At 40.4% G+C, this 25486-nt stretch overlaps 1 protein-coding gene across 19 annotated transcripts in view; it reads left to right on the top strand.

The window, feature by feature from the left end:
* arsg (arylsulfatase G) overlaps nucleotides 1-25486 on the top strand; it is a 149571-nt gene that overhangs the window by 101490 nt on the left and 22595 nt on the right. For 16 of the 19 annotated variants that reach the window (XM_052033240.1, XM_052033234.1, XM_052033232.1 and 13 more), the window contains 5 exons: nucleotides 2011-2058; nucleotides 9697-9808; nucleotides 16851-16988; nucleotides 18336-18532; nucleotides 24647-24727. In XM_052033240.1, the coding sequence (XP_051889200.1) occupies nucleotides 2011-2058; nucleotides 9697-9808; nucleotides 16851-16988; nucleotides 18336-18532; nucleotides 24647-24727 (576 nt within the window). The remainder of the gene's footprint in view (nucleotides 1-2010; nucleotides 2059-9696; nucleotides 9809-16850; nucleotides 16989-18335; nucleotides 18533-24646; nucleotides 24728-25486) is intronic. The other 3 variants (XM_052033239.1, XM_052033238.1, XM_052033241.1) reach the window with 3 other exon arrangements.

The raw sequence follows: 25486 nt of genomic DNA, 5'->3' as shown, positions 1-25486 counted from the left end.
TTTTTTTATACACGTCCATGATTTTTGTCTGTATACATAGACCTCTAAGCCTCTAAATCTCCATTTCTAGCTTTTTACCATTTAGAATGTGCTTAATTATAATCTTTCCAGCTCCAAAGAAAATGATCTCACAATTGCCTACATTAAAGTAGATTTGTCACAATTTTGCTCAGTTGACTAATCTGTTAATTTTTCTCTACAGAACAATTTATCCATAATGAAGTCTATTTTTGTGTCATTGACAAACGTGGGTGTGTAATATTCAATCCTGTCATCTAAGTCCATTATAAACAGGAAACAGCAGCTCAGATCCTTGCAAGGCACCGGTAGTCACACCCTTCCAGTTTGAGCACCTGGCCATTATCCTTACTCTCTGTTTGGTGATTTTCAGGCAATTTTCTAGCCAGTCAATAACTTCCATTTGGTTCCATGAGCTTTAACTTTAACTTACAGTCTCGTTTGGAGGACTATTAAAAAGAAGTCCATATAAATATCAATAGACATTCTCCTGCCCATTACTTTAGTCACCACTTCAAAAATTCTATCAGTTTCATAAGGTATGACTTTTCTTTACAAATCAATACTGCCTCTCCCTGTTTGGTTGAAAAATTTCAGGGTGTTTAGTCACTCTGTCCTGCATTATTGATTCTAGTAATTTCCTGACAGAAGGCATTAGGCTAACTGACCAACCATTCCTCCTTCCCTCTCTCTCTCTTTAAATCGCAGAGTGAGATGTGCAGTTTTCCAATTTAAAGGAATTAAACCTTGGCAGATTAGAGCACATGTAGTATTCTGAGCTATTTCCTTTGAAATCATCTGGTCCCGGTGATCTCCAGTCTTTGGTGCCATTATTTTCTTCATTATTGTTATTTTGTTTTCATTAATTTTGTTTAGTCTTCATCCTTATTTGGTCGTCATTTTAGGGGTATGTTTGGCATGCCATCCTTTTTCCTCTGTTACAAATTCTGTTGCAAACCAATTGAATCATCATGTACACCAAATCCTTATTTGCTTTACATTAACTTTTGTTTAATGAATGAGGCCTAGGAATCCTTCTCTGCCAGGAAAGAATTGCTAAACTTGGGTATGGACGGGGCAATGTGTATTTTGTGCAAGGCTTTGGATTATGGAGGGGTGAAGAAAAAAATCGGGTGTGAACGTAAGGACCTGAAGAGAAAGAGCATAGGGTTGTGGGGGAGGGGAGTGGTGGCTTGTGATTGGCTGCAGGGAGGTGATAGTGGTGATGATGGGAGTTGAGGGAGAAGTTCTAGGTGCTATGGTCAGATGAGGTTTGGTGCTGGGGAAGGCTAAGGGTGCTAAGGTCAAGGGATCCCCATAGTGAGGGTAAGTAGTTAACATAAAGGAATCAACATGCAAGCTACATTGAGTGCCAAATTCCATGCACATTGATTGAAAAGCAAAAAATTGCAGAAGCTGCAATGCAGGTGGCTGACCTGTTGAATTTCTCCAGTACTTTCTGTTGAATTCCATGCAATGTGACCTGCACAAACCAATGACCTTTAAGCATTACAGAAGCAGGCCTTGAATGTGTTGGGGAGGCTTGCTTCGAGAAGACTGGCCTGCAATGTCTGACTGCTATGAATGGGTAATTTAATTTCTAGAACTGTAACCAAACTATGCTGTGAGCAGTGTTGGACATCACTGCATTTCATTTATTTGTGAGTAGTACACACAGAGAACCCAGAAACAACTTTTTAAGCTTTACTGAGGGTGTATTGAGTTCCCCGCTGCATTTACAACTGGTTTTCCAATAAATTCTGTACCGTAGTACACAGAATGTTGCACTACATGATAGAATTTCTCAACCCACACATTTGGTTCACACACTGTAACCTACCCTTCTTCTCTCATGTCCAAGTATATGCTGAATTATTTCAGTAACAATGGCAGTTAAACAATTTTTCAAATTAATATAAGGATGTTTATTAGTAAAGTAAAAAGACCATTTTGTCAAAAAGAACTTCAAGTACACTTATTTCTTCTATGCAGGTAAATGGCACCTTGGACATCATGGCCCTTATCACCCTAACTTTCGTGGTAAGAAAGATTATTTCGGTCAGAAATTAAGTCCAAAACTGAGTTTCCTGGACATAAAATCTGCACTGTACAAGTTTGAATAAATTCAAAGAACAGAATTAATATGCTGCAACAATTCATTTAGTAAGCATTTGAGATATTTAACAGAATAGTTTTACAGAGAATCCCTCACAATCTTATGTTTGAAGAGCATGTTGTTATTTTGCAATTGGTCACATCTCAAATACTACAAATTGTCAATCACCATTGTACATAGCACATTGCAGAACTCAGCTTTTCCTAATTTTTAAGAGGATGTGGGATAAGTAAGAAAGTTCAAACACTTTAGCCAACATTGTGCCTGTTAGTTATAGTCATTAATACTGGACCTTCTCTTGTGGAACAAGGCAAGGCAAGTAACTGAAGTGGCAGTCAGGGAGCACTATGGCTGTAGTGACCATAATTCTATTAGTTTTAAGATAGTGATGAAAAAGGATAGGACAGGTCTACAGGTTATTGGATCATTGGGATCTCTTCTGGGGAAGGTGGGACCTCTACAGAGAGGATGAGTTACACCCAAACCTGAGGGGGGCCAATATCCTTGCAGCCAGGTTTGCTAGGGTAGTTCAGGAGGGTTTAAACTAGTTTGCGAGAGGGATGGGAACCGGAGGAGTAGGTCAGAGGAAGAACGGGATAGTGAAAAGTCAGATCTAACAGGTAGAGAGGCTTTGAGGAAGGAGAAGCAGAGTACAGGCTATAAAAGTAGTAAGGCGGATGGGCTAAAGTGCATTTACTTAAATGCGAGAAGCATCAGGAATAAGGGTGATTAACTGAGAGCTTGAATAAGTACATGGGACTACGATATTGTGGCTATTACAGAGACGTGGCTGACATCAGGGCAGAAATGGATATTGAATATTCCTGGTTTTCAGTGTTTTAAAAGGGATAGGGAGGGGGGGAGAAGAGGAGGAGGGGTGGTGATACTGGTCAGGGAAACTTACAGCTGCAGAAAGGGTGGATAATGTAGCAGGATCCTCTCTAGAGTCAATATGGGTGGAAGTTAGGAACAAGAAAAGAGCAGTTACTCTACTTGGAGTATTTTATAGGCCCCCCCCCCCCCCCCCAGTAGCAGTAGGGATACTGAGGAGCAGATTGGGAGGCAGATTTTGGAAAGATGCAAAAATAACAGGGTTATTATAGTGGGAGACTTCAACTTTCCAAATATTGATTGGCACCTGCTTAGTGCCAAAGCTTTAGATGGGGCAGAGTTTGTTAAGTGTGTCCAGGACGGATTCCTGTCACAGTATCTTGACAGGCCAACTAGAGGAAATGCCATATTAGATCTAGTTTTAGGTAATGAACAGGGTCAGGTGACAGATCCATTGGTGGGTGAGCATTTGGGGGACAGTGACCACTGCTTCATAACCTTTAGAATTGTCATGGACAGGGATAGGAGCAAAGAGGACGGGAAGATATTTAATTGGGGAACGGCGAATTATGAGGCTATAAGACGAGAACTTGAGAGTGTAAATTGGGATGACATTTTTGAAGGGAAATGTACTATAGAGATGTGGTTGATGTTCAGGGATCTCTTGCAGGATGTTAGGGATAAATTTGTCCCGGTGAGGCAGAGAAGGAATGGCAGGGTGAAGGAGCCATGGGTGACAAGAGAGGTGGAACAACTAGTTAGGAAGAAGAAGGCAGCATACATAAGGTGTAAGCAGCAAGGATCGGACAGGGCTCGTGAGGAATATAGAGTAGCAAGGAGGGAACTTAAGAAGGAGCTGACGAGAGCAAGAAGGGGACATGAAAAGGCTTTGGCAAGTAGGGTTAAGGAGAATCCCAAGGTTTTGTACTTGTACATGAAAAGCAGAAGGATGGCTAGAGTAAAGGTAGGTCCAGTTAAAGGCAAAGGTGGGAAGATGTGCCTGGAAGCTGTGGAAGTGGGTGAGGTTCTCAATGAATACTTCTCTTCAGTATTCACCAAGGAGAGGGGTCTTGATGATGCTGAGGACAGTGTAGGTGAGGGTAATGTTCTAGAGTATGTAGATATCAAGAGAGAGGATGTGTTGGAGCTGTTAGAAAATATTAGGACAGATAAGTCCCCGGGGCCTGATGGAATATTCCCCAGGCTGCTTTGTGAGGTGAGGGAGGAGATTACTGAACTGTTGGCTAGGATCTTTGAGTCCTCGTTGTCCACAGGGATGGTACCGGAGGATTGGAGGGTGGTGAATGTTGTCCCCTTATTCAAAAAAGGGAGTAGGGGATAGTCCAGGGAATTACAGACCAGTGAGTCTTACCGTCTGTGGTGGGTAAGCTGCTAGAAAGGTTCTAAGAGATAGGATCTATGGGCAGTTAGAGAATCATGGACTGATTAGGGAAAGCCAGCATGGATTTGTGAAGGGAAGATCTTGCCTCACTAGCTTGATAGGGTTCTTTGAGGAGGTGACCAGGAAGATTGATGAGGGCAGTGCAGTAGATGTGGTCTACATGGATTTTAGAAAGGCGTTTGACAAGGTTCCGCATGGCAGGCTTCTTCAGAAGGTCAGAGGCCAAGGGATCCAGAGAGGCTTGGCCGTGTGGATTCAGAATTGGCTTGCCTGTAGAAAGCAGAGGGTTTTGGTGGAGGGAGTGCATTCGGATTGGAGGGCTGCGACTAATGGTGTCCCACAGGGATTGGTTCTGGGACCTCTACTTTTTGTGATATTAATGACTTAGATGAGGGGGGTGGAAGGGTGGTTAGCAAGTCTGCAGATGACACAAAGATCGGTGGTGTTGTGGATTAGTGTGAAGGGCTGTCGAAGCTTACAGAGGGATATTGATAGGATGCAGAGCTGGGCTGAGAAGTGGCAGATGGAGTTCAATCCAGAGAAGCATGAGGTAGGTACACTTTGGAAGGACAAACCCAAGGTGGAATACAAGGTAAATGGCAGGATTCTGGGCAGTGTAGAGGAGCAGAGGGATCTGGGGTTCATATCCACATGATCACTGAAAGTTGCCACACAGGTGGATAGGGTAGTTAAGAAAGCTTATGGGATGTTAGCTTTCATAAATCATGGGATTGAGTTTAAGAGCTGCGAAGTAATGATGCAGCTTTACAAAACTCTGGTTAGACCACACTTAGAGTACTGTGTCCAGTTCTGGTCACCTCATTATCGGAAGGATGTGGAAGCGTTGGAAAAGGTGCAGAGATTTACCAGGATGCTGCCTGGATTAGAGAGTATGGATTATGAGGAGAGACTAAGGGAGCTAGGGCTTTACTCATTGGAGAGAAGGAGGATGAGAGGAGACATGATAGAGGTATACAAAATATGAAGAGGAATAGATAGAGTGGACAGCCAGCGCCTCTTTCCCAGGGCACCAATGCTCAATACAAGAGGGCATGGCTTTAAGGTAATGGGTGGGAAGTTCAAAGGAGACTTCAGAGGGAGGTTTTTCACCCAGAAGAGTGGTTGGTGCATGGAATGCGCTGCCTGGGGTGGTGGTGGAGGCTGATACGTTGGTCAAGTTCAAGAGATTGTTAGATAAGCATATGGAGGAATTTAAGATAGAGGGATATATGGGGGGAAGGGGTTAGATAGTCTTAGGAGTGGTTTGAAGGTCGGCACAACATGGTGGGCCGATGGGCCTGTATTGTGCTGTATTGTTCTATGGTTAGGATCTTAAACTAGAGCAGGGCTAATTTTGGGGGAATTAGGCAGGATCTAGCAGAGGTCGAGTGGGTGAACCCATATGAAGGGAAAGGAATGAATAGCAAGTGGGAGGCTTTTAAGAGTGTGATATCAAATGTCTAGGAGCAGCATGTTCCTGTTAGGGTGAAGGGTAAACCTGGCAAGTTTAGGGAACCTTGGCTCACAGGAGATATTGAGTCTCTGGTCAAGAAAAGGAAGGAAGCATACATTGGGTTTAGGAGGTCGGGGACAAGTGAATCCCTTGATGACGATAAAGAAGATTAAGAATATTCTTAAGAGGGGCAAAGAGGGGAGTATGAGATGGATCTGGCACGTAGGGTTAAGGAAAATTTCAAGAGGTTCTACAGCTATATTAAGAGTAAAAGGGTGGCTAGGGGGAGAGTAGGTCCCCCTTAGAGATCAGCAGGGCCACCTGTGCCTTGAGCCGAAGGAGATGGGATGGGATTTTCAACAAATATTTTTCCTCTGTGTTTTACTGAGGAGAAAATTATGGGTTGCGTCAAGAGATAAGGGAAACAAGTGGTGATGTTTTGGAGGATATTCGTATTAACTAGGGAGGAGGTACTTGCAGCCTTACAGCGCATTAAGGTGGATAAATCCCCCAGGCCCTGACCAAGTCCATCCTCGGATTTTGTGGAGGCTAGAGAAGAAATTGCAGAGGCCTTGCAGAGATATTTGCTTCATCGTTACCACTAGTGAAGTTCCTGAAGACTAGAAGGTACCTAATGTTGTTCCTTTGATTAAGAAGGGTAGCAAGGACAAGCCAAGGAACTACAGGCTGGTCAGCCTGACATCAGTATTGGGGAAGTGAGGGGAATTCTGAGAGACAGGATCTATCAGCATTTGGATAGACAGAGCAACACACACAAAATGCTTGAGGAACTCAGCAGGTCAGGCAGCATCTATGGGAGGGAAAATAAATAGTTGATGTTTTGGGTCGAGACCCAAATGTCAACTGTTTATTTCGCTCTATAGATGCTGCCTGACCTGCTGAGTTCCTCCAGCATTTTGTCTGTTTTACCTCCAGATTCCAGCATCTGCAGAATCTCTTGTGCCTCCGTTTAGATAAACAAAGTCCTGATTAGGAGAAGTCAGCGTGGCTTTGTGCGTGGAAAGTCGTGCTTGACAGACCTTTTAGAGTTTTTTGAAGAGGTAGCCATAAAGGTAGATGAGGGTAGGGCAGTGGATGTTGTCTATTTGGACTTTAACAAGGCCTTCGACAAGGTCCCACATGGTAGGCTGGTCTGGAAGGTTAGGTCCCATGGAATCCAGGGAGAGCTAGTTAGGTGGATTCAAAATTGGCTTGGAGGTAGGAAGCAGAGGGTGGTGGTTGAAAGTTGCTTCTCAGAAAGGAGGCTGGTGACTAGTGATGTGCTGCAGGGGTTGGTGTTGGGATCCTTGTTATTCGTTATTTATATAAATGATTTGGATACAAACGCACAAGGCTTGATCAGTAAGTTTGTGGATGACACAAAATTAGGAGGTGTTGTTGATAGCGAAGAAGGTTATCATAGATTACAGAGGGATCTTGATCAACTAGGGAAGTGAGCCAAGGAGTGGCAAATTGATTTCAATACAGATAAGTCTGAGGTGATGCATTTTTGAAAGTCAAACCAGTGCACAGCTTATACTAGGGCACTAGGGAGCGTAATGGAACAGAGGGACCTTGGAGTACAAGTGCATAGTTTGTTGAATGCAGCATCACAGCTAGACAGGGAGGTGAAAAAGGCATTTAGCACGCTGCCTTTCTTCAGTCAGGCCATTGAGTATAGGAGTTGGGATATTATGTTGTAGTTGTATAAGTTGTTGCTGAGGCCGCACTTGGAGTACTGTGTAGAGTTTTGGTCACCCTGTTACAAGAAAGATGTGAGTAAACTGGAAAGAGTGCAGAAAAGATTTATGAGAATGTTGCCAGCACTAGAGGGCTTGAGTTATAGAGAAGTTGGCCAGGCTGGGTCTTTATTCCTTGGAACGTAGGAGAATGAAGGGCGACCTTAAAGAAATGTTTAAAATGATGAGAGGCATAGATAAGGTGGATTGTAACAGTCTTTTCCCCAGGGTAGGGGAATTCAAAACTAGGGGGCATAGATTTAGGGTGGAGAGGGAAAAGATTTAAAAGGGGACCTGAGGGGCAACATTTTCATGCAGAGGGTGGTGAGGATACTGTATGGAACAAGCTGCCAGAGGAAGTGGTTGAGGCAGGTACAATAGTATCATTTGAGAAGCTCTTGGATAGGTACATGTAGAGGCGGGGTTAGAGGGATGTGGGCTGGATGCAGGAAATTGGGACTCAGTTGGGACTAGCTAGGTGGGCACTGTGGTTGGCATGGACTCGTTGGGCCGAAGGGCCTGAACGTGTGCTGTTTTGCTCCATGACTAATAAAATATTCTGAGGTGCCAACTTGCATGGAACAGAGGGAGAAGAACTGAATCATAGACTGAGGAAGCATTAGTGACAGTGCGTGCATTAAAGTGATTAGATTTAATTTTTCCAGCATGATGACTGATCGACCACCTCCACAGAGCACAGAAAATTTAAATCATGCTGGCTATAAATGGTCACATTTACCTTTTCTGTACTGCGGGGAGCCATGGTCACTAATGAAGCAGCAACAGGGAGTGGAGGAAATTTGTAACTGCTAATTTAACTGCTTGATGTACTTGGGCAACCAGCCAATGAGTTCTGGCAAAGAGCCTAAAACTTATTTTAATATGAATTTTCTGATTATAGCAAGGGCAGCAAGGTAGCAAAGGCAGCCTACTCCTGTTCATCAATCATGCTGCCAAAATAGCCCTGTTCTAAGTATTTCAAATGACAGAAAACAAAATCGTCACCCTAATATTAGCAGTCACTTTCCTAAATTGATGATAATGAGCAAGTGTGAAATGGAGAAATTAACCCATGGATTGGATTTCACTTAACTACTCACTTTTGGTGGGTGTAGAGGTAATTCAGTAAAAAAAATTGATTGGAGCAGACGGGCACTGTACCAAAGTTCTGTGTCAAAAATTAGCCGCCACAATCTTCCTTCCATCCTGTGTGACCCTCATCAGCCTCCCAGAAGCTCACCATTACATCATTTCATATTTAAATAAAGTGGAAGTCATTGACAAGTGCTATTGCCCACCCTTGGAAATGACCACCACAGTTTTGTAGGTGGTATTGAGACCATGATGTTGCCCCCCACACAGAAAGAAGTTGAAAGGTGATAAGTCATACGGGGACATGATTCTACAATAACCACTGCCTTGTTTTTTTCCCTTTAAAATCTTCTTAAAATCCACCTCTGATCGAACTAGCAAGAAGTAGTAAAAGGATTCTAAGAACAATGTAAAAAAGAAGGGAGTAGCAAAATTAAAATTGGGCTTCATTGAGAAATGACTGGAGAAATATCTGGAAAACAAAGAAATAACTTTAGCATTAAATATATTTTGTCTCTGTGTTCACTACAAAATAAACAATAAATATGGCAGAAATGGAGGGGAACTGATGTTCTAAGTTCAGTGAAAAATGCTATTAAGGGTTGGGAGTAAGATATTAGAGTGGTTAGATGATGCTTGTTGATCCTGTCACTTTCCTGTGAAATGGGTTCGTTTATCCAAGAAACAGAAGCAGGAGTAGGCCCCTTGAGCTTGCTCCAACACTTTGAGAAGCCAGCATTGACAGTTCTGGTAAACCATAGCATTTTGACCTTGCTGTTAATACAATTTTTAACTGCTAAGCTTCCTGCTAGAAATCTTCAACATCAGTAAATTTCTGAGAAATAAACTAAAGATCTATAGTTTGCTCGTTAAACGAGAACTACACCTGAAAACTCAGTCAAATACAGCAATCCATGAGTACACCTGATTAATATGCATTCTATACCAGACTTCTAACATAAATGTAAAAGGGTGTGTGCAAAAAAATTCTCAACAAACATAAGCCATGGTTAATATCATTAAATATTGTTTTGATTTATTACAGGATTTGATTACTATTTTGGAATCCCTTACAGCAATGACATGGGTTGCACAGATGATCCAGGGTACGATATTCCTCCAAGCCCACCGTGCCCCAGGGATTCTGTAATGGAAAGGTAATATTGCTAATAATCTGTAAATCGGAGTAGCAATTCAGATATGCAGTTAACCATTGTAGTTGGCATTTTTGAAATCAGATGTACTGTTGCACATGAGCATTTCCTGACATGGTCGCATAACTGAAAATCACTCTGGCTCTTAGATTCTAGAATCATACAACAGTTGCAGGAGGCTAATCGACCCTTTGTGTTGTACCAGCACTCTGTAGAGCAACTCACTTGTTCCACACCCTCACCTTTTCTCTGTAGCCTTGCACATTTTTCTTTACCGTATATTTTTCCAATGCCCTTTTGAAGGCCATGATGGAACCTGCAGTGCATCCTAGATACCATCTACATGCTGCATAAACAAGTTCGTTCTAATGTCACTCTTATTTCTTTTCACTTCCATGTTATACCTGTAACTTCTAGCCCTTCACCCCTCCACCAAATGGATTCCCACTCCAGCCAAACCTTCAAAATTTCAAATCTCCCCTCAGCCTTCTCTAAAGAAAGCCCCAGCCTCTAAAATCTATCCTTGTAACTGTAGTCCCTCATCCCAGGAAACATTCTCATAATTTTTTTCTGGACCCTCTTGTAAACCCTCACATCATTCCTATAATGAGGCAATCAGAATTGGACACAATTCTGGCCAGTTGAGGTCAGACTAGTGTTTTATACAGGTTCAGGATAGCTTCCTTGCTTGTGCACTCTATGCTTCTGTTTATACATTCTAAAGTTGTATTTGCCTTTTAACTGCTTTCTCCATTGGACCTGCCTCTTTCAATTATATTTCAACTATACCTCCAGATGCTCCTGCATCCCTTTTAGAACCATATCCTTTAATCTACATTATCTCTCCCCATTCTTCCTACACTGCTTTCCTCCCACATTCCAAAGACATACGGGTTAGGAAGTTGTGGGCATGCTGTGTTGGCACCAGAAGTGTGGCGACGCTTGCGGGCTGCCCCCAGAACACTCTATGCAAAAGATGCATTTCACTGTGTGTTTCGATGTACATATGACTAATAAAGATGTATCTCTCTCTCTCTCTCTCTCTCTCTCTCTCTTTTAAAATGTTTTACCTCCCATTTCTCTGCATTAAACTTCATCTGCCATGCATCTGCCCATTCCACCAACCTGTTTATATCCCACTGCATTCTATCATTATACTCCCTGCAGTTCAAAATACTGCCATGTTTTGTGTCTACTGCAGCCTTAGAAATTGTGGCTTGCACCTCCAAGTTACTAAGCTACATCCAGGTTATACCTAAGTTACACCTCCATATACTTGGTATAGATCAAAAAAAGCAATAACCCGTAACACCAATCACTGGGAGCTTTCTGCCAGTCCAAGAAACAACCATTCATCTCGACTCTATTATCAGTTACTCAGACAACTTCATACCCGTGCTATCAATGTTCCTTTTATGCTTTGTGCTTCAACTCTGCTGAGGTGCCTGTAATGTGGCACTTTTTCAAAAAGCTTTCTGGAAGGCCACATACACCACATCAATTGCATTAGCTTCATCAGTTCTATCCATTACCTCATTGAAAAATTCCATTAAATTGTTTAAACACAATTTACCCTTAACAAATCCATAGCTGCTTGATTTAATACTCCATTTTCATCCAGGTGGCTTTTAATCCTGTCGTGGATCAATGTTTCTCAAAGTTTTCCCACCATCAAGATTAAATTGAATGGCCTGTAGATGCAGGGCTTATCCTTATTCCTTTTTTTTGAACAAGGGAGTAACATTTGCTACTCTCCATCCTTAGGTGCCACCCCCTGTATCCAATAAACACTGAAAGATGGTCAGTGCCCCAGCAATTTACTACCGTAGTTCCTTCAAATTAGTAGGATGCATTCCACCTAGTCATGGTGACTTATCTACTTTACGTTCAACCAACTTTTCCAATGTTCCCATATCATCAATTTTTAATGCATCTAGCGTCTCAACTATTTTATTTTCCTCTATTACTTCTTGCCTGTTGCAGACTGATTATAGTATTCACTTAACAGTGCTCTCAGCATTGATGTGCAGGTTCCCATTTCTTTGTGAACCCCACTATTGCATGTACTCTTCTTTTTCTCCCTAAATTCCTATAAAATTGTTTTGGATTCCCATTTATGTTGGCAGCTTCTCTTTTTTCATATGCTGCCTTTGTCTCTCTTATTTTAATTTTCTTTAAATATCTGTCACTGATTAAAACCACAGTAGATCTAGTAGCCAGTGAAAAACAAAAAAACCCTGTAGATGCTGGAAATATTGAAATAAAATCAGAAAATGCTAGAAACATACAGCAGGTCAAGCAGCGTCTGTGAAAAGAGAAAGAGTTAACGTTTCATGTTGACCTTTCAACAGAACTTAGTCAGATTTTGTAATCAGCTCTGGCTCAATTGGTAACATTCTCACTTTTGACTCAGAAGTTTGTGTATTAAAGTTTTACTACAGCAACTTAAGCATGAGAATCGGATATTCCAGTACAACAGCATAAGTGGTGTCCTTTTCCAGATGAGGCAGCAACTGAGACCCTTAGCTTGAAATTAGATTTCCACTATTTTTGGTGCACTAAGTAATCTGTGCACATATTGCTAATGACCAATCATTTTGCCTAAAAATCTCCTGAACACAAGAAAATTGGAGCAAGAGTAGGCCACCCCTCCCCTCAAACCTGGCCCACCATTTAATATAATCATGGATGATCTATGCTGTTCTCTATTCTCTATTCCTCTTCTATACCAGCTCCCCATAGCACTCACTTACCTAATCTTTCAAAAAAATTATCTACCTTAAATACTTCAAATGAAATGGCCAAAGAGAGGGTTGAAGCACCGATTGGGTGTTAACACCCTGTGATAGGGAACCTGACAAGAGTTGCCAAGATCCATTGCCGAATTGTGGGAAACCTAAAGCAACCTTGCCCCCTGTCATCCACAGACAAACTGCAAAAATGACTGCTGGTGATGTGAGGGGAAACTTAGGGGAGGTGGTTACAGTGCATCAAATGTCCTAATGGAGTCCCATGCCATGAGTTGGTCCAGACTACTGTCACATTTAAGAAGATCAGTGAGGTAGAGTTGATCCTGGCCAATATTTATCCTCTAAATCAACATCACTATAACAAATTATCTAGTCATTGCTGTTTTCTAGGAGTTTGATATGTAGAAATTGATTGCTACTCTTTTTGCGCAGTATGGTTATGACAGCACTTCAGCTGGCTGTAAAGCACTTTTGGACCTTCTGGGATTGTGAATCTGCATTATTAATGAAAGCCTTTCTTGTATATTGTTATAAGTCTAGTCCTAAGATGCACTACTTGCATTTACATCTATTTTCTGTTAAAAATGAGAAAAATTATCAACCATTTTAAAATGGATAAAAAACAAACGTTATCAGTATTCTGTTATGATTTCTTGATAACCATTTGAATACTCCATACTTCATTTGTTTTTTAATGTGGCAAGAATAATATGGGATTAGTGTGGGATTCACATAAATGGGTGTTTAATGGTCAGTGCAGACTCAGTGGGCCAAAGGGTTTGCTTCTCTGCTGCATGACTCTAGAACATTTCTGACGTCAAATATTATATGTTAAAATACGTATTTATAAAATGATATAGATCAAAAAGTATTTACATGTTCTCATATTGCCTTTTGTCTCCATCTATCCCCTCATTTGTTTCTTTTCCTTAAAGACAATGGACTCTACTCTTGAAATACCAAAAGAAACTGGAAGCTGAATCCTCAAAGATTTTTATTGCAGGCGTATTATTTAACCAGCATTGCTTTCTTTGATTAGACAGAAAGATCTTGTGATAAACAACATCTGTAATTGGCAGCACCTGTGATATTACATCTTCACTGGAGTAAAGAAGGTGCTTAATAGGATCATTATCAGACAAAATTTGACACTGTGCTGCATGAGGAAGTATTAAGGCAGATAAATCAGATGAAGAGTGAGCTTTTAAGGGGTATGGAGAAAGCAGAAGTTGGATTCAAAATTGGTTTAGTGGCAGAAAGTAAAGGATATGTGGACACATGTGCTTTAGTGACTGGAAAGCTGTTTGCATTGAGGTTCAATTGGATGCATTGCTAGATCCCTTGGTTTTCATGGTATATATCAATCATTTAGATGCAAAAGTAGGATGCATGATTAAGACGTTTGCAGCTGATATAAAAATTGGTTGTGTAGCTTTTAGTGAAGAAGTAAGGTATAAACTTCAGCAGTAGAGCCACTGCCTCACAGCACCAGAAACCCAGGTTCTTTCCTGACCTCAAGTGCCATCTGTGTGGAACTTGCACCTTCTCCCTGTAACCATTTGGGTTTCCTTCTGGTGCTCTGGTTTCCTCCCACCTCCCAAAGACATGCGAGTCGGTTGATTATTTGGCCGCTCTAACTTGCTGCTAGTGTGTTGGTGAATGGTAGAATCAGAGGGGAGTTGATAAGAATGTAGGGAGAATAAAATTGGGATTAATGTCGGATTAGTGTAAATGGCTGGTTGATGGTTGGTATGGACTCAGGCAAAAGTGCCTGTTTCCTTGTTTTATCTCTCTATGGCTATGACTCCATATATAGCAGAGAAACAGGCCCTTTGGCACACCACGTCCATGCCAACCATCAAGTACTATCCCTACTACTCCCATTTACTAGCACTTGGTCCTACTATGCCTTGGTAATTAAGCTGCTGGTACACATGCTTCTTAAATGTTGTAACTGCTTCCATCACGTTTTTAGGCAATGCCTTCCAGATTCCCACCAATCTCTAGGTGAAAAAATTCTTCCTTAGATTCCCTCTAAATATTTTACTCCTCACCTTAAATCTATGCCTTAGACATCTCTGCCATGCTATGCCTCTCATAAATCTGTATACCTCTATCAGGTCACCCCCTTGGCCTCCTCTGCTCTAAGGAAAACAAACCCAGCCTATCCAATCTCTCCTCATAATTGAAGAACTCCATCCCAGGCAACATCCTGCTGAATCTTCCCTGCACCCTCTCCAGTCCATCACATCCTTCCCATAATATGGCAATCAGAACTGCACACAATATTCCAGTTGTGGCCTAACCAATGGAACAGAAAGTTGAACCAATACCTCCCAGTGCTTCTACTCTATGTCCCAGCTAATGTTGGCAAACATCTTGTATGCCTTCTTTACCACCCTCTGCTGCAACCTTCATGGATCTTTGGACTTGTACACCTAGGTGCCTTTGTTCTTCAATACTTCCTAAGGCCCTACTGTTCATGGTTTATGTTCTACCCTTATTAAATCACTCCCTCTCAAAATGCACCATCTCACAGTTATCAGGATTAAATTACACTTACCACTGCTCTACCCAACTTACCAGTTGATCAATATCATTCTGTAGCCTAAGATTACTCTCCTCACTATCGACAATACCACCAATTTTTTGTGTCATTTGCAAACTTACTAATCATACCTCATACATCGACTTCTAAGTAGTTAATGTATAGAATAAACAGCAAGGGTCCCAGCACTGGTCCCTATGGTACAATGCTGATCTCAGGCTTTCAATCACAAAAGCAGCTCTCTGCCATCACCCCCTGTCTCTGAATCAAGCCAATTTTGGATCCAATTTGCTAAATTCCCTTGGATCCATTTGACTCTAACTGTTTAAACCAGTCTTTCATGTGGTTCCTTTTAAATGGCCTTACTGAAGTCTACATAAACTACATCAACCATATTGCCCTCATCGATATTGTTAGTTACCTCTTCAAATAACTCAATTAACTTAGTCAGACATAATCTCCCACCAACAAATTTGTGCTGACTATTCCTGATCAATTGTACCTTTCCAAGTGTAGATTAATCCTGTTCCTCAGAATTTTTTTCAATAATTTCCCTATCTGGCATGATTGATCTTCAACAACTATAACCATCTTCTCTTGTGCAAGTTACGACTCCAAACACTGGAGTATTTTCCCTTTGATGCCCAAGGAGCTGAGTTTTAACAAAGCTTCCTTATGTCACACTCAGTTAAATGTTGTCTTGGTGTCTAAAGACTGTCACTGTCAGCTCCCTTCTGGAATTCATCTATTTGGTCCATGTTTGGACAAAGGCTGTGATGAAATCTAGAGTAGGTTGATCTTGGTGAAACCCAAAACAATTATTGGGTAGGTGTCAAATGATAACACGTTGATGAGCTTCCATCACTTTGCTGATGACTCAGAGTCAACTAATTGGGTAGTAATTAGTCGGATTGGATTTGCACTGGCTTCTTTGAACAGGATATACCTGGGAAACTTCCACATTGTTAGTTAGATGGCAGCATTCTAATGCTACTTAGTTAAAGATATGGCTGGTTCTGAAGCACAGGTCTTTTATTCCTACAGCTGGGACACTGTCTGGCTTCAGCATTTGCTGTATCCAGTGCTCTCAGCTATTTCTAGATATCACGTGGTGTGAATTGAATTGGGTTCTGTGATGGTGGGGATTTCAGGGGAAGCCAAGATGGATCATCTATTCAGCAGTTCTGACTGAATATGGGTTATGAATGTTTTGTATTTAAAGTGTAGTTAAAATGTAGTTAAAAGTCCTTGACTGCAAAGAAAATGCTAAGTTGAAGAGTCACACTACCAACCTGGTTCTTGCCAATTTCAGGGAATCCAATGTAAATTTTAATTATTCAGAAATGAGTTGTGAAGGAGATAGGGCCTTAACTGAGCCACAAAAGTTAAATTGAAACATTGAGTTTGTGTGGTCATTAGTATCGACCTACGCCCAAAGTACATAAACCTATCAGAATGCCAGTTGCTGTACCAAAATAGTCATGTACGTACTTACTGGCGACCACTAATGAGACAGCATGTTCAATGTTATCATTGTAATCAAATCTATATATACCTTGTATTTGTTAGTGAAGTGATGAACACATCTTTGTGTGGCTTCTTAAAAATGTTCCTTGAAATTGTATCAAAGTTTATGTGGTGAATATTTTTATTTCAAGTCTTCTAGAATCTTTTAGTTGAATCATTAACATTTCTGTTTGAAACCCAAATCAAATTAACATATGTTTTACTGTATTTTCTGCTTCAGCTGTAAGGTCAATCCATGTACTAGAAGTATAGCACTGCCTCTCCTTGAAAACCAAAAGATTGTAGAACAACCTGTTAATCTCAGCAGACTGACAGAGAGATATACAGAAAAAGTTATACATTTCATCCAGAAGGCCAGGTGAGCGAAAGCCAATCGGTCATTCAGGAGAGATAACACCTAATACTACAATTTACCAAAATCTAACCTTCACTGGTATAATCCTAGTCCTGGTTGTTATCAGTTAATACAAAATTAAAATAAAAATCACAAAGCTACCAAACACATGACAATTATCTCTCACTCAGACCTTTATATTTCTGATACTGTGTCATTGGCATTGGTGCTTCACAGAATGGAATATGACTGTGGTAATTTTGAGGGATGCATTGCCATCCAAAGTGGCAACACCCTTGGACAGAAATGGTACGTGGCACAAGTAACTATTGAAAAGAGAAAGTGAATGTGTGGGGAGAAGCTTTAATTTGGTTACAAAATTTTATCTGCAGCACAAAACTGATTTTTAAATTATATTTTAGTCTAAATTCAACTTCCCACCCCCTATCCCCCTACCAGCAGGGGTAGTGTTCCACAGCTGCCTGTTTACCTCTTGTGTGTCAACCAAGAGCTTGGCTCCAGAATGGGAGGACACCAGACTTAGAAAAGGGCCTGTTCCCATCTGACATCCAAACTCTGCATCCTAATGCTGCTTTGTGTGTGCTTTATATTAATTTAGTTTCCTTTGAGAATGTGACATTACACAATGATATGGCTGTAGCTGGTCAGTTCACCAATGCGGGGAGGATTGAACAGAAGTTTACAAATAGGAGTAAATATGATGGCTTTTTTGAATGTTACTGATAGCAGTTAGTAGTGTAATTAGGCACCCATTTTTCCTCATGAATAATCTAACTCAGTAGGGTAGAAAAAGAATGCCCCGTGAACCAGGGTAGAATGAAACTGACTTGTTTTATTGGGTGGCTTTTCCATGTTTTGCACAAATACCATTGTATGGAGTGAAGTGATTTTTCCCTTCTTAACCCAAGGATCAAAGAATTACAGCACAATCTCTGCCTTGTGAAGAGCACGGATCACACTTGATAGATTTCTGATTTGTATGGACCAGTTATTCATTGGATCCACTGGTTCAATTATGTGGAGTTGAAGCTCCAAAGGTCAATCCCTGACCTCTCATGACCTCTAATTTGACCTGTGTTTTATATTGAAGGTATATTCTAAGACTCCCCAAACCTATTTGTGTTAGAAGTATTGGAACCTGTAAACTGAACATGTTTTTGTACCATCAGTTTGAGCTGAATTTGACCTGATGTTTGAAAGATAAAAAGACAGGTTTAACTATTGGGCAAACCTGCTGTTACCAAATTGCTTCCGTCATCAAGGTCTTAGTTGCTGCATTATCAGATTGTACATTAAAAAAAACATTTTTATCTCATGATCCTGTTGACTTTCCTCTTCTGTTTTTCTTAGGGAGAGTATGCATCCATTCTTCTTGTACTTTGCTCCAGCCCATATGCATGTACCTTTACAGTACAATTCTCAGTTTGCTAACACCTCTACACGTGGTCCATATGGAGATGGCCTACGAGAGCTGGACTATGCAATTGGCCGTATACTGGAAGAAGTTAATGCAGATTTTCAAAATAACACACTAGTGTGGTTTGCTGGTATGCAATGTTTTATTCACATTTATAATTCTGATACATTTAACATCTTATCATTAATAGCTAGTAAAGTTAATAATGATCATGATTTTTACATAGTATTAGCACAACGTTTCAGTATTTCCTCTAGCATGCAGCATTCCCTAACATGCCAGCATCATTGCTACTTTCCTTTCCTTTATTACAGTCTAATTATACACTAGGAGTTACATAAATTCCCCTTTACTTTTATCCATTTTGTAGAAAATGCATACAACTCTACTAAGTGGGCTTAAAAATTTAAGAGCTAGGATGTTGATTTGCTTGGAGTTTTGTTGCAAATTGCAAGCCCATTTTTGTTGCATGAGTTATCAACTTGGCAAATTGAATACACGTGCATTACACTCACGTGTAGAATCAGCAGTTGATGATGCAAAGCTCACCCATCGTGTGAAATATTCACAGGAAATCTGCTTTTAGTAGCAGAATCTCCGACCCCTGGTATTTACTTCCAGGTTAGTTGGGGATTGGATAGGAAGTCAAGGCAGTTATAAACACTATACTGAATAGGAACTTTCACAAAGGTAAGATATCTGAGTTCTTTCTAAAGAAGGACTGGGGACATTGAGGTCAATCCACGTGACTGAGAGGAAATAGCTGAAAAAACAGGTCCACCTTGGGAGGACTGGAAGGGGATTAGGGCTCTGGATAAAGGTGCTATCTTGCAAAAGACTTCAGAAAATGCACATTGTACGTGCATGGGATTAAGAAGCAATGCGTCCAGATAAGGTTCGTCAAAGCAGTTATCACTGCAACCTGCTGTAGATAGGGGTCCAGCCACCAGAGCAGATCACTCTTACAATAAAATTCCTGGACCTATCCCATAACATTTTAGAAACTGCCATAGTAGTCCTGAAATAGTTTCCTATACCTGGACCAACTTGGATATGCATTGTATGCTTCAGAGAAGAGCTTTTGGTTTTGTCATTGCCTAGAGTGTCTTACACAGTCTTTACCTATAGAATAGAAAGCAGAGGAGGAGAAAGAAAAAGGAGGTTTTTGTTCAGGCTTAGGCTGCAAGAGCTTAACAGAGACCAGATATTCTAAATTGTCAGACTCAACTCCTGACATCCCAAAACCTTTAAAACAACCAGAAGACATGACAGGAGTGAGTTGGAATATTCTCCATTTGCCTGAATAAATGCAGCTCTGACAACACAGTATGTACCTTCATGCATAACAGAAGTCATCACAACTTCTGCAACAGTTTCTGAAAATGCCACAACTTCTCTATCTGGAATTACTAAAGCAGTAACTGCAAGCATGCATCACCAGTGGCACATGTTGTATCCACATATTGTCCTGTCCTAAAAATGTACCTGCACAAACTTCTTGTCACTAGCTCGAAGTTCTGCAACCCCCTACCCTACAGCATTGTGAAAATACCTTCACCAAAAACACTCTGATAGATGGAGAAGGTGACCTCCCACCACTTTCTCAAGAGCCATTAAGGATGATTTTTAAATAACACTGCCCGTATCTCACAAATAAATAAAGAGAAACAAGCTGTTCCAGTTCAAAGTTCATATCTAACTGTTCCTCTATTTTTGATTGCTCAACATTTGCTTAACCGAAATTGTTGAATAGTAAGCCAAACCAAATAAAAATATACTTCTATACATCTACTCAAGATAAAATTGTCAACTAATCACCCTTGCATATACCTGGTTTCCTTGTGTCTTTCCCTTTTCTGCTTCTATGCACTGTGGCAGCCGAGCTGGTAGGAGGTGATTGACCTTTGGTAAAGGAGACCTGGAGGCTAACCACAAGCAGCTTTGTGTTGACATGGGCTGGCATAGAACAGCACTATCTTGCAACGAGTGGCATCAGTCTGGGCTACTGGCTGACAGGTGACCACAGTGATTCTGACAGAGTGGCACTTGTGAAATTATGAATGCTTTTAAAATGAGAACATTATGGTGAGGGGATCTATTCAGATTAGAGATGTGTGCTTATATCATCTACAGGTTGTAAATCAAGAGGTGATGGGAAGAGGGGAAATTGGGATATAAGAAGGAGGATAAGGGGTAAACATTTGCTGGAAACAGTCAGCAGGTCAGGCAGCGTCTTGCTCACTTTTCCAAGTGATTATGAGTCTTCAACTTGAAACATTAACTTTTCTTTACACAGATGCTGCCTGAACTGATGAGTGTTTCCACCATTTTCTGTTTTGTTAGGGATAGACAGATTATCACTTTCAATGAACTCTGTGTCACAACTGGTTGCAGACTCCGTTACAACCCACCAATAATCGCTAGCACTCTCTCCTTCAGGCAGGTGAGCCAGTAGGCAAGAGCTTGTCCCCACACATCTGCCACTGCTATTGCTGATTATACTCATCAGTGGATCCAAAATTCATAGGCAGCACACATCATACAATCACAACTGTATTGTGCACTGGCACATTGACTGAGGGTGAATTTTTTCCCATTGGTTCTTCAAATTAAAATTAACTGAAACTCCAGGAGAGGGTCCAAATGCTGAATTAGGTACAGATCCATTTCTTTTGAATTGAGATCTGGCACATTTCCCTTAATATCTGGAGCACACCCCCCCACCCAAAAAAAATGTCTTCCATGTCTACAATGCATTTTCTCAAAAACCCATCAAGGAAGCTAACTGTTTTGCTAAGTCATGTAGGTAAACATTCCTGCTAGCCAAAACTGTCCTGCTCCGATGGAAAGAAACAAATTTTGTGCTTATCTAAAAGAAACTAAAGTCCAATCTTGATAACTATAGACCAATACCCTTACTGTCATTTAAGTCAAAGCTCATAGACTTTGCCATGATCAAGAAGCTGTTGCAACATCCCAGTCACAATAACCTGCTGTCTGTTCACTTAAGTACCTGTTTTTCTTTTGTTATAGATTCCCAGTCCAAAACTGGTGGCCTTTGTCATTATTCAACAACAAATTGGAGAAGTAGCTCTTACTGCTTTATGTTATTTCCTTTCTAATCTTTTCAGTCGTGCTTGTAAAGGGCAGTAAGGTCCTTGACTCTTTACCCAGTTTTCTCAACAAAAAGTAAAGTGGGGAGGGGGAGAGTGAGAGGGAGAGAGATCACAGTTCAGTCCTGAACCTGAGGACTGACATAGGGAGGTTTTCATGGGAAAGTTGCTGAGGATGAAGGCTATTCTCCAAGAATAAGAGCTGATCCCTGGGAGTACCTTCTTGGCATCATTCATGGTGGTATGGGTCTGGAGGCTTCAACAGCAGCTGTGTGATCTTGCTCACTGCAAATATATGGTCTGTAGTATGCCAGGAGGATTCCGCTGGCATTGTGCTGTCCTCTTTCAACATGCCAACAGTTCTTGTCCTCCCATATGTTCTGAGGTAATTAAAAGGTGCTGCAGTCACTAGCTGACGCACAGCTGCCTGCAGTCAACAGTTTAGGAGCAGCCTTCCATTTACTTAGCTGCATCCACAGTGGGGACACTGTATAGAAGCACTGGGGCCAGCAAGCCCAAATTGAAGGCTAACATAAAAGGAAAACAAAAAAGTTTTTTTCACATCGTTGGTTGCTGAATTTCATTTGTTGTTTTGTGATTTATATTCATTCAAGTGTTATTCTTAAATCATTCTGGCCTAACTTCATGAATGACATATGCATATGCAGTGATTGGGGAAGTTTGGGGATAAAGGAGAGAGCACAGCATCAATGGTTTTAGCCCGTGTCATCTCTGTTTGTTTATTTATTGAATGTGTTTTAAATTAACACATTCCAAGTCACCTTTTGTTTCAATGCACCTTTGAATTCCTCACTATTGGGGATATGGAACTGTTGTGAGGGTGAAGTTAATTTTCTGGTAGATATGTATAAAGTAATCAGTATCAAGAAGCTTTACCATTGCCTGCTAATTGTAGCACTGTTCTTCAGCTCAATGGAATTGAATCTGATACTTTTGAGAGTAAATCATGAAAACTTGATTAATCACCATCCACATTCATCTTCCTTTGTTTGAGATATGACTCCAACCATGGAATGTTTCCCTTAATGCCCACTGACTTCAGGTTTGGCAGGGTTCCTTGATTGTACACTCACATGCTGCCTTGATGTCAAGAGCAGTCACTCTCACCACCAGAACACAGAGGTTTGCAGTGCATATCATCTACAAAATAGACTGCATTTACTCACTTGAACTACTCCAACAGTACCTTCCAAACCTGTGACCTTTACCTTCTTGGTAGCAGAAGCAAGGGTGCAGCACAGGTTACAGGGTTCCCTCCAAGTTGCACGCTACCCTAACTTGGAAATATATTGTCATTCCTTTCATCATTGCTGGGTCCAAATCCTGGAACTCTATACTCAACAACAGTGTGTGGATAGCTTTTCCAGCAGTACTACAATGATTCAAGAAAGTTACTCATCACCAACCTCTCAGTGGCAATTTGGGATGGATAATAACTTCTGGTCATGCCACCAGTGCCCAGATCCAGAAAAATGAAAAAATAATTTTAAAATACTGACTTTTCAAAATATTCTCACTAATGGATCAGGCCCAAAGAAAGGATCTGCTCCATTTGATTTCTGAGAGTCTATGAAGAATTTTTCCCTTGGAAAAAAAATAAGGGAAAGAACTTCCATTTACTCAAAAAAGTCTTATGTATGGCTTCAAGGAGCCCAAGTAAAACTGAAATCAGTGGGCATCAAGGGAAAACTTCCCATGATTATAGTGATACCTCAAATAAACAAACATGGATGTGGTAAGTAATTAATCAGTTTTCATGATTTATTCTCATTAGTGTTGGTCATCCTTTGCACTGTGCTTATAAACAGTGCTATATGATCAAATTTCTAGGCAGGGATTGGAATTAATTTTAGTCTGCAAGCAATTTCACAATTGTTTTAAAAAAACATTTGTTGTTAGTGATGGTGTATAGTTCAACCATACTTCATTATTTTTATGTATAACCTAAAAGATCCAACAATATTTTTTTCTTCTCCAGTCACTCCATTGATTGTCTCTCTGAGCTAGAAAGCTGCTTATTCACTTCTGCCTATGTCAGTCCATCAGGATTGAATGCACGATAGACTTAGTATGTCTGGTGCATTATGTTTTCCTCTCTCCCTAAGGAAAAGCAGCTGGTCTGAAAATAGTGACTTATTGAGATTATGAATTTACAATGTGGGAATCATTCATCTTCCTCCCCCTGCCGAATGCAGATCTTTAGAATAATGAAAACTGCAGCAGTATTGTACAAAAATGTAATATTTTTGAGATAGAATTTATGCAGTTGTTGGAATGTTTCCTGTGCCTATTATGTAGTAATATATTAGTCTTTCTAAGTGACAATCTAGGCATCGGTCAGTAGATTCTCACTTTAGACGTGATGACCAATATCTTTATGATAACCACTCTTCTTACAAACATTCATCTTTTGGATGTGTGGATGTTTTTAACATATGGGGCACAATCTAAGCTTCGTTATAGCTACAAAAGAACTGAAACTGGAATATGATGAACATTTAAAATGAGTAAGTTCATGATAGATTTCAAATAACATCTCCTCATCATTAAGGTCTAAGCATCAATTACTATCCACGTTAAAGCCTAACAATGGTTTAGCACTATAACTAAGATTAAACATTCAGAAATGTACCAATAGATTGGGTATCCCTGTTCCATTTATTTTGATAGGCTTCTCCTTATATCGTCATATTTTTCAGGACTGGAGATACAATATTGTTAAAATAGCAGTGATTTTTTACGGTCCCACAACTTAAGCAAATCAGTGATTGGTGTTAGAATAACTCAATCACGTATGCACCATTTCATACTGGCAAGTGTCCAAATTCACACAATAATAAGATATTGCGATGGTTCCAATTTTCTAGCTTCCTTTGGTGTTTTCCATTGAAAGTTTGTCTAAAATTAGAAAGTCAATGCATTAAAGGTTATATAGAAGCTTGCATCTTACCATATTGTGATGTACTACCTGGGTATACTGTCTCTAAGCCACATACACATACATACATACATATATAAGAAAATATATATGTAAAAATATCTTTTAGTGGCTGGCATTTTCAATTTTACAAACCTTTTTATGATCGTTTTTTAATTTTTTTCCCATATAGGTGACAATGGGCCTTGGTCTGAGAAATGCGAGTTTTCTGGAAGTGTTGGTCCATTTGAGGGAATATGGCAGACACAACAAGGTAATAAATAGATAACCAAAGGAGAAGCTGCTTTTCCAAAAGAAGAACTATACTTAGATAAAAAGTCTCATAATTTTAAATGTTAATTCAGGGATACAGCTGCACATCCAGATATGTCTTTGTTTTTTTAGTACTTCAATGTTTTGTACTTTAAAATGGCTAATTGGAAGGAGACTAGAAGCAGACATTGTTGAGATTGTGTGGGGTGGGGAGTGGGTGTGGGTGGGTTTTAACTTCCTGATGTGATCAAAGTAGGGGAACTTACCACTGGCCCGTAGACAGTTTTTGTTTTGCTGTGAGATTGTTTGATGGAGCACATTTAACTTTGCCACTACATTTCCATATTTGTTTTGGATTTCCTTACATATTGAGAAGCTAATTGAGCCTGCAAATAGTGCCAAAAATCTATGGCAGCAGAACTGTGGCACTCTGCTATTGATTCCTGGAGTCAATGGTGCAAGTAGTTTAATGATCAGGAAAGGTGAGCAAAGTGGAACATTCTCCTACAGTGTGATATGAATATTACTCAACACCCTCAGCCTGTCATCCAAGCATCCACCGATATTTCCCAGCATGTATGTTTCTTGAGATTCCCATCAGTATAACCACTGACAATCGACTTCATCTTTAAACAATGTCATGTATCCCTTACTTGCCATCAATAAGTCCTCTGTTTCTATGCAAGATGATATTGATCTCACTTATGGTCCTTATTTCTCCCTCCCTCCAGGAAAAGAGAACACAGAACATTAAGGAGAG

Source organism: Pristis pectinata, chromosome 18 (assembly GCF_009764475.1).
Source record: "Pristis pectinata isolate sPriPec2 chromosome 18, sPriPec2.1.pri, whole genome shotgun sequence".
In the NCBI taxonomy this organism is placed as follows: Eukaryota; Metazoa; Chordata; class Chondrichthyes; order Rhinopristiformes; family Pristidae; genus Pristis; species Pristis pectinata.
This window is presented reverse-complemented; position numbering and strand designations above follow the sequence as displayed.